The sequence below is a fragment of the Sturnira hondurensis genome, unplaced genomic scaffold (genome assembly GCF_014824575.4).
Source record: "Sturnira hondurensis isolate 20B ecotype Veracruz unplaced genomic scaffold, ASM1482457v3 Scaffold0003874, whole genome shotgun sequence".
In the NCBI taxonomy this organism is placed as follows: domain Eukaryota; kingdom Metazoa; phylum Chordata; class Mammalia; order Chiroptera; family Phyllostomidae; genus Sturnira; species Sturnira hondurensis.
Window position 1 is genome coordinate 3680119 of NW_028076505.1, and position 9852 is coordinate 3689970.

The 9852-nt window shown below is 53.9% G+C and overlaps 1 protein-coding gene across 1 annotated transcript; it reads right to left on the reverse strand.

Annotated features, from left to right (window-relative positions):
• Positions 1–5484: 5484 nt before the first annotated feature.
• On the reverse strand, positions 5485–8397 carry CSTB (cystatin B). Its single transcript, XM_037043068.1, has 3 exons — positions 8258–8397; positions 6171–6272; positions 5485–5752 (listed from the first exon to the last, which is right to left on the reverse strand). The coding sequence occupies exons 1-3, from the start codon at positions 8336–8338 to the stop codon at positions 5624–5626; spliced, it is 312 nt and encodes a 103-aa protein (XP_036898963.1). The 5' UTR covers positions 8339–8397; the 3' UTR covers positions 5485–5623.
• Between the last annotated feature and the right edge of the window lie 1455 nt (positions 8398–9852).

Genomic DNA, 9852 nt, shown 5'->3' on the forward strand with positions numbered 1-9852 from the left:
ATTATCACCACTGCCCAGTAGAGCTGGGGGCTGGCCAAAGAGAAAAGGTTTCTCATTCTTGTTTTATTTTACTTTTCACTTGGAGAGGATGTTTATTCAAGCTGGGACAGTGAAACAAGCAAGGGCTTAGTAGAGAAGAAGCAACAGGCAAGAGCATAGGCCAGGCTGCTTGGGCTCCCTGGAGAGGTGTGGACAGGCAGTGCGCCGAGATGGCACCACTGAGGCTCACTGGAAAGTCAGTGAGAAGGGCGTGTCTTGGGCCAGTTCAAGGGGAAGCCTGGGTTGAGCTGACGCTGCCTGTTGCTCCCTTGGTTGTGAGTATTGTGGGGCTCCTTAGAGTTTGCGAGCTGCATCTCGTGGGGCTCCTTAGAGTTTGGGAGCTGCACGCCTGTTGGCGAAGAAGATGGGGAAGGAAAAGGCACTGGGGTGCTCCTGGAGGAAGCACCTTCGCTTTTAATTTTAATAGCAAGAGCCAGTATAGGACTGGGGAGAGGACCCAAATGTATCTGTCTTCTGTGAGATGGTGAAAACCCACCCGGAAAACACGGTTTGGGTGTTGGACTCATTCCCTGTGGACAGCGAATTTGAAGGGGGACATACTCTGCAAACACTATGAGATTCTTGGCTCTTTAGTTTTATTTCAGAGGCGTGGCCCCCATGAGCTTCCATTCTTTTACTTCCCTGTATTTACACACAGAAGGGGGAGGTTTTTTCCAACCACAAAGCTTCAGTGTGAACTAGGGACTCGGGCTGCACCTGGACTTTTACCTGCCCTTTGGTTATAAAGGTTGGACATGTGGAGACAGGGCTCCTGTGGGAGGCCGAGCTCCGTGTCCCCACGCCCCTGTTGCCGAGCCTGTGCTCTCTCGGCTGGTCTCTACAGCTCCGTGTCAGCTCCCAGGAACAGCCGAGGCTGTGGAGGCCCCAGAGCCTTCTCCCTGTGGAATTTCCCACCCAGAAGTAAGCACGGCCCCTGGCAGGTATTGCCACAGGTTGGGTCCAACTCAGAATTGATCTTTACTGTTTTTACTTACGTGGCTTAGTGACACGCAAACGACCTTCTGTGTTAGCTGGGAGGTGGTGGTCGGAGGGCAGAGTTCACTGTCGCCCACTGTACCAAACTTCCTGTGGACCTGCAGGACGCACTACCCAGCAGGTCCTGTGTTTTCTAACCCGTCTTCATCGCCACCAAGTCCCCTATGGTAACTGTATCAGTGCCTCATCTTTGTCAAATGCGTCAGTGACGCTGAAAACCGTGCTTGTCCTGCTCTCCCACTTGTAGGAAACAGTCTTCAGGACGTTTAATTTCCCCATGAGTGCGCCTGGCTCTGCACACCTGCCTGGAGGTGGGGAGGGTGTCCGAGTGTTGTCTCAGGCCAGAGCGCATGGGCTGTACCCTGATGCCAGAGTCCTGATGGAACGTTCACCCCTCCACCACCTTCATCTGTGTGACAAACGTGTGGGAGCTGGGGGTTCCTGTGCCGACTGGCCACTGGCCTCCGCCGCACGCACACCTGCTCAGTGTCTTTCCTGCCCTTGGATGGGACCACCTGCTGCCTGGGGCGTGAGGGTCCCATCTGGGTGAATCAGAGACACCATGTGACTGGACTGTGTTCAGAGCTGGAATGGCCAGGAATCCCTGTCTTCCTTCTCTGGCCCCCACTGGGGTCGCGTCCACATGTGTCTCACCCGGGAGCCTCCCGGGACCTACCTGAGCCAAAAGGAGGGGAAAGGAAGGGAGCTTGTGAGTGGGCAGGGCGGGTTATGTGCAGCCGGGGTGTTGTGAGTGTGGTTTGGTTGTCTGTGTCTTTGTGGAATCCACATTGTCCCCAAACTGGATTTTGCCCACCAATGGTACTGCTGCTGAGTCCGAGGGTTTCTCCCCCACGCCACCTCCCAAAGCTGGTTTAAGATGTACAGGAGCGGGGACCCAGCTGGTGTCCTGTAGCCCGCTGCTCCAGAGCCTCCTCCTGGCATCAGTCGTCACTGCTCTCTGGGAGACCCAGGGACGAGCCCTGCTGGGGGTGGGGGCTCACAGTTCTCCTAGTGCATGTGTCTTCTTGTGGACGTCTGCAGTTTATTCTCAGTGCAAAATGTCTTCTGTTTAACTGATTAAAAAACAATGTCCTACAAACCACATTGCCGCCTTTCATTAGGGGTCTGGGCTCCCCACACGAGGGGTCCGTTGTGTTGGAATGACAGACCAGTGAGTGACTGAGGTCTGGCTTAGAGGGTAATTTGAAACTATACTGATGGGAGGCTTCTAGAGTTTTCTTTTTAAATGCGGGCAGTGTAAGCAGGTGTTTAAGAAGCTTTCTCTTGGTTGGGTGTTGTCCACAAAGCAAAGGGTCGGTGGTTTGACTCCCAGTCAGGGCACTTGCCTGGGTTGTGGGTTCGGTCCCCAGTCAGTGTGTGTGTGAGGGGCAAGCAGTCAGTGTTTCTCACATTGATGATTCTTTCCATCCCTTCCCCCTGTCTCTAAAAAATAAACAAAATCTTTCAAAGATAAAAAATAAAAGCTTTCCCACTGTGTGAGCCAGGAAGAGCCCCACACTCAGAGTGAGGCTTCCCACCCCCCTCTGAGCCCTGCTTCCAGTGATCATGGAGAGTGGAATCCCCAACCTGCAGCCTCCCCTTCTCCCTGGCCCCGCACCACAAGGGGCAGGTTCCAATCTTTGTGAGACAGGAAGCCCATTCTGTAGGAGACGCCTTCCTGAGGCCTTGGGTCACTTGCCCTGCCTGGGACATTGCCCTGTAAGTCAGCTGGACAGAGAGGGCCAGCCCTTCAAGGTGGGGCCACCCTGGGCTGATGCTGCGACCCTGGTCTTGGTGATGGAAGGTGTAGACGTCAATATGTGAGGAACCGGCGAAGACTCCCTAACCTCCACGTCTGCCTGGTGGTGTTTTCAATGCTAATTGAGAACCTGAGTTGGCATTTCAAACAATGATTGCAGACCAGGACCAGCAGGTGGACTGAGGTGCTGGCCTGGAGCCTGACCAACACAATCCTGGCACTTCTGGGGGAGGAACTTGGGGTCTGAGGCTTCCTGGGGTATAATGCAGCCTGGGAACAAAGCCTGTGTCCCCAGAGTCCGGGCTGTCAGGGACTCAGTCTCTGTGAACTTAAGGTGATGTTTCTGCTGGACCCCTGGCAACCAGCCCTGTGCACTGTGAGCCTAGGGACGTGTTTGTAAATGTGAGATGCTGGTCCACCTGTCAGCATTGCAAAGGTCCGACTGTGCTGCCCGGTTCCCATACAGTCCTCCACAAATGGATATCTCCATGCGGTTGTGGTGAAGTGTGAGGATTTCTTTCCTCCCCAGGATCTTCTGTGTGGTACCTACACCACATTGACCAAGCTGCAGTTGCTGCTGTCCCTTCAGTGTCCCCTCTTAAAGAAAGGGCCTGCCCGGCTCTCTGTGGCCCGAGTTCCCTCTCCCCTGACTCACGCCAGTCTCCATCCTGGATGCTGCCCTGGATGTCCCAGGCAGAGGGCTCCCCGGCCCTCGGGGCTCCTGCAAGACCCTACCAGTGGTCAGGGTTGAGGGGCCTCCTTTCCTGGCCCATCCCTGTCAGATTCTGAGGACCAGCTCTAGTCACAGATCACGTGTCACTGCCCCTTCTGGGTTCTACTTCCTTCACACCAGGGTGGGGACAGCTCTGGCTCTCCTGGCCCAGTAGGTCCTATCCACCCTCCCACTCTTGTACATCAATCCTCAGGTCATCCCCATGGGACCAGGGCAGCTGGAAGCATACAGCCTCTGACTCTTGGGGGCGAGGGCCCCTTGACCACTGCCTTCCTGCTGCTGGGGAAAGAGATGGCACTGACCAGTGACTTGAGGAGTGCCTAGTAAAGGGCCATGTAGAAGCATGCAGAAAGGGGGAGTCAGCACCCCCAGGGGCACACAGAGGCAAAGGGAGCTGGCACCATTGTAGCATGAGGCAGTAACTGGCAGCCAGTTCAGTTGTCAGAACCTGGGGGCACCGAGCCTCTGAGGTGGTCCCTGCAGCTGCCGGCTGGAGGGCCAAGGGTGAGGGCATCCCCACAGGTCAGCGCCTGGGCCCTGGGCAGGCAGAGGAAGGGCCTGGTGGGCCTGGAGGACAGATGGAAGAGCTGCGGCCCAGCGTTGGTCCCCCAAACTGGCTCTGGTCTGCCGTCCTGGGCTGTGTTCTCGGTGGGGTGAAATTCACATGATGAACACCTCACCATCTTCAAGTGCCTGCCCAGTGGCAGTGGCACATCGCAGCATTGTGTGACTGTCACCACCAAGGCCTCATCCCCAGGGGAACACGTTGTGCACCTGTGGGGAGTTCTGCCTCTGTGGGATCTCCCTGCCTGCAGGGCCTGGGCTTGGGCCAGCCAGCCCCTCAGTGCTGCCTCCCTCTGGCCCACCCTGCAGGACCCCAGGTGGGAACTGTGCTGGGTCTTCACTGCCCAACTGCTCTACTGTTGGCCAAATCAAAGAGCGTGTTGTAACAGGGTTTTATTGTTGCCCTGGCTGGTGAGGCTCAGTGCGTTGGTTGACATCCTGCAAACTGAGGTCACTGCTTGGATGCCCTGTCAGGGAGCATGCCTGGATTGCCAGCCAGGTCCTGGGTCAGGGGCATGCCATGGGCGACCAGTCCACATTCCTCTGTCACAGCAATGTTTCTCTCCCTCTCTTTGTCCCTCCTTTCCCCTCTCTAAAAATGAGTAAGATGATGAATGACCCTGAGCCCAACAAACAAACACTTCACCAGTCCTTACTCTTAATTCAGGGGTACCTCTCTAATTCTATTTTACACAAACACACAGGGCAAACCCACCAGTGGGCTGACATCACAGACAGGCCCTGCCCCCTGCTGAATGGAGAGCACTGCTAAAACACGTGCTCTTGCAGATGCTCTGGCTTCAAGCACCTGCAGCTCAGCTCCAGATGACCTGGACAGTCTTCTAGGCTGACAGTGCTTGGGGCAGCTGCCAGCTTGTTTGCAAGAAGACACTTTGGTACCTGCAATGTCCTTGCACCTGTGGACTGCCATGGAAACGTTAAGTGTGTGACTGAGAGCACATCTAGAACTAATGGTCTAGAATTGGCTTCTCTCAAATTCTTTTGTTTATTGGGGAAACCACGCCCTAGAGACCAGACCCCAAGTCTAGGCCACACTGTGCAGAGCTGTGGTGGGAACAGACTCCCAGAATCCAGGGCCTTTCCCCCACTGGCTGTGACCTGGAGCGATGTCCCTGGGCTCTCTGCTTCAGGTAGAGGGCATCTCCAGCTGGCTCAGGCCAGTGTGTGGCCATGAAATAACTTTCTAACATATGTGAACACTTCTATATGGTGACTGTAGTTCCAGATGAAAAAAAAAAACCCACCCAAACAAAGGAGGAAATTTGCAAAGACTTAAAAATACATGTATTTAGAGCCAACTTAAGCCATTCTGGAAAGCATTTTATTTAAGACTGCTGATTGGAGAAAAATCACACTATTTTAAAGCCAGAAGCAGAGACACCAGCTTGGTGCAGGGCAGCGCCTCCATGAAAAGGGCACAGCATAGTGACATCGATCATTTATGTCTACAGACACATAACCAAGGAGGGCAGAAGACCACATGGACAATGGGCTCAGTCCAGAATCCAGAACTAGAAATAGTCCAGCTTGTCGTGCCTGGTCTTGTTGGTCTGGTAGTTGTGCAAGGCCAAGGGCTTGTTTTCATGTGGGAGACTTTCATACACTCGAAGGTGTACGAAGTCGTTGTCTCCAACTTGAACCTGCAGAGAGTCGAGTGAGGAAGAGAGGTAGGTGCTGCCTGTGACCTCAAGTCCCCAGACTCGCCTGGACTGACTGTGTGAGAAAGCCCCTGGGTGCATGCAAGAGAAGTCCCTTATGGCATCTGCACCTCAGGTGGTGACACTCCCATCTGCCTGCCTCGGACATAGGAGATACCCATCGCCCCAACAAGCACCCTTGGCACCCCACGTTTGCCACTTCAGAGCCCTTAGTTGCCTGAAGGCTCAGTCTCCTCCTCCACGTGGTGTGCGTGGGTGCACACACATCATCACTTTAGAGAGGACAGATGCCCTGAAGCTGGGGACTGCCACAGGACCCCCTTTAACACCCATGTCCTAGCACCTACAAGTCCCCCGCCACTCACGTGTTGCAGGTGCACCCATGTAGCTGGTACTCTACCTTGATGAAGTAGTTCGTCCCTGCGACCACCTGGCTCTGGTACTCCACAGCCTTGAACATAGTGTACTTCTTGTTTTCCTTCTCCTCCAGCTGGGACTTGACCTAGGGAATGGGCCAGATGGGAAACTCAGCAGCTGCCTTCCTGCAAGAGTAAGTGCCTGATGCCTGAGCTTCTGTCTATCTCACCCTCAATGTTACAAATCGACCTCTAAGGCCCTCCCTTACAGATTTTCTCTTTTTGAAACAATCTTTGAAAGATTTTGTTTCTTTTTAGACAAAGGAAGGGAGAAAGAGAGGGAGACAAACATCAATGTGTGGTTGCCTGTCACGCACCCCCTACTGGAGACCTGGCCTGCAACCCAGGCCTGTGCCCTGACTGGGAGTAGAACTGGCAATCCTTTGGTTCCCACGCTGGCACTCAGTCCCCTGAGCCACGCCAGGCAGGGCCCGTTACAGATTTTCTACACTGGACAATGCTCCATGCGGGGGAGACCAGTTGAAGTTGAGAGCTATCAAGTGGAGACAATAACTGAGAACAACCAATGTTCTACCACTTGGGAGATAGCCAATATACTGAAAGTATCCAAATCAATAAAGTCATTGGTGAAAATGAAAAATGTCTCTTTTATTTTACAGAAAAAAAGCAGGCCTTTTAATCAACCCATACAAGTTTATACCCTGTTTTTCTTTTTTTAACTTAACATGCCAATAGTTACTTTTTTAAAATTAAAAACCTGAAGCATTTACAATGCTTAACTGAGGTTGATTTTAATTTTAGATTTAATCTGTCATCTTCCAGATGTGCTTTCATTCCCTTAACTTCCCCCTGCTGGGCACTTAGCTGTTGCCAAATCCCCCGGGACAGAGAGGGCAACAGAGAAAGTGCTTTGCAGGTGCGGGCGCCGTCCTGCATTTGTAGATGACAGCTGAGGGTGCCACGCCTGTGGGCAGAGGCTGATGCTAATCCCAAACCTCAAACAGGAATCAGTCATATGTTTGGTTCAGTCCCGACTCCCAGGATCTTGCCCTCTTACTGACTGAGCATCTTTATGAAGGAAGGAGAAAGCAGGTTTGTTTTTTAAATTTACTTTTTCTTCATTTAAAATCTAAACTGCTATCTGAATTAACTAGTAGGCACAGGAGTAGGTTCACCTTGGCGGTAGGGACTGGACTAGTTCTCGAAGGTTAGAGGTTTAGTCAAGGCAACCGCAGGAAGCAAGTTAGCTGGTGAGAGGCAGGAGACATCACCCTCATCAGAAGCTAATGGGTCACTGTGGCCATTCTGCACCTTCAGAGAGGGGTCCACCCCAGGGATGAGAATGGGAAGGCAAATGCACTCCGGGCAGCTCGGGTCTTGATGAAGAGTCAGGTAGGAACAGAGCAGGCCTGTCCCATCGTTCCTAAGCCTTGGGAAGCCAGAACAGCAAGGAAGAGCTAGGCTCTGTGAGTAGTGTGAGGAAGACACCTCCATGCAAGCTCTCTGTCTCATCATGCAGTCCCTTCAAATTCCTGTTTGTTGAAGTCTCATGGGACTGACTCACCAGCATGTGCTATGGTCAGATGGTCTAAACCACCAGGGGAAAGAGGTTTGTTTTGCTTTTCATCTTCTCCCCAAGCCTTCCTGTGCCCCTACCATTCCCCCTTCCCCAGAACCTTCTGTGGAAGCACCTTAGTGATGCCCACTTTACAGATAAGGAAACTGAGGCACAGGAATCAAGCAGTGCCTGGTTTCTGTTTTGTGTGAAAATGTTTATTTGGAGTTAGTCTGAAACGTACATGAGGAGTGTAAGTTAGGATACCCTTCCCCAGGTTCACTGACTGTTAACTTCCACCCCACCGGCTCTATCTCCTGGTTTCTGGTTTTCTCCTTAACCACCTGAGGTCCAACATGCCCGGCCCCTCCCTCTGAGCGCTTTATAACATGGTCCCCAGAAGCCCAGGCCCTTCTGTCCCTGTGCCAGCCTTGCCCCACTGGCCACTTCCAAAGTGCGCACATTTCAGCCAGGATCTCCGGGTCCAGGCGGGTGCTGCCCTGCTGCGGACAGGGCCATACCGATCCCGGGCTTGGTAGGACCCACCCTGCCTACCTGGTCGGCGACAGCCTGGATCTCAGCCGTGGAGGGCTTGGTGGCGGAGCACCCACCGCACAGCGTCCCTCTACCGCTCATGGTGGGGCAGCGGGCACGAGTGAGGAACAGACTAGGAACAGAGCAGCGCAGGTGTGGCTGGAATTCCGTACAAACCTCTTCCCTAATTCCGCGAGGTCACATGATGCGAGGGCGGGACCACACGAGGGCGGGACCATCCGAAGGCGCTTCCTGGTGAGAGGTGTCGAGCTGGGAGGGATTGGTGAGGGGCGTGGACATTGAAGAGCGAGGTGGGGGCACTTTCACTACTCCCTTAATTACCTGAAAGCATTTAGTTAGGGAGCCTGGTTCAGAGAGAGAACAATATATGTATATAAACACACACACACACACGCACACACGCACACACACACACACACATATTTTTTCAACCTGAGACTCACCTGCAGCACCGGGTAGACACATCCGAGTATCAAACACTCACTCTTCCCATCTTCCATTGATTGGCCTTCCTCTTACCAGACCTGAATCCGGCCCTCAGCTCTGGAAGGTTACACACCTGAGCTGCCAGACAGCCTTTGGATCTCATATCTTTATGGGCTCCATATGCATGAAATTAAATTTGGTTTTCTCTTGTTAATCNTTAAATTTGGTTTTTTCCCGTTATCTGACCCACTCAAGTTACTTATTAGACCAGCCAAAGAAGCTAGAAGGGAAGAAGGGGGGATTTCCCCTCCCCCATAGGCCCTGCAGGGAGAGGGGAGGTAGCCCTGCTTGAGTGGGCGTGGCCCTGCAGGGGCCTCGCTGACTCTCCTGTACCCACCAATGTAAAAGGAGTGTGTGTTTCTCCACTTTGCTCCCTAGGCCCCAGGAGGGGCAGGAATGGGCTGTGCAGAGGCTGGGGCCGGGAGCGGTCTGTTCTGGTGCCAGGATGGGCATGGCCCTGCAGGGGAAATTGGGGATCATAGCTTTAAGCAGGGGTGATGGGCTTTTAGAGGAGATCAGGGGTTGCCCCACAGGTGGAGTGGGTAGGGATGGGGATGGGGGTGGGCCCTGGAGGAGCCCTTGAGTGGCTCTCGCCCTATGGGGAACAGATTACCCGGGTCGGTGGACTCAGAGACAAGTGGGAGCTGAACTGGAGAGCCACAGAGGACAGAGGCAGAGAAGCCTGTGCCCAGAGGGCACCAGGAGTAGCTGAGGGAAAGGGGCAGGAGCTGCCAGGGCATCCTAGAGTCTAGTAGGGGGTTCTGCCTGATCTTATTCCCAAGTGTATTGGTCGACTTTGTACCCCTCATCTGCAAGGCCCAACCAGCAACCCCCCTTGTGCCAGCCACTCTGCATGTCACCACTAAGTGACCCAGGGGCATAGCAAAGGGCTGACATGGGTGAACAGAGGAGGCACCATGGAGTCCAGTGGTGAGATGACTCTGAGTGCCTCAGGCTGGGGTGGGAGTGGCACTCCAGCTGCACCCTCTTTCCCGACTCCAGGGCCTCACCCCAGGGGAGGCTGCGCATCTCCCCACTCCAGGTGCTGGCTGCCAGACAGGCCCAGTCTTGCCATCTGGGGGCTCCAGTGCAGAGCCCCAGTGGGAGTG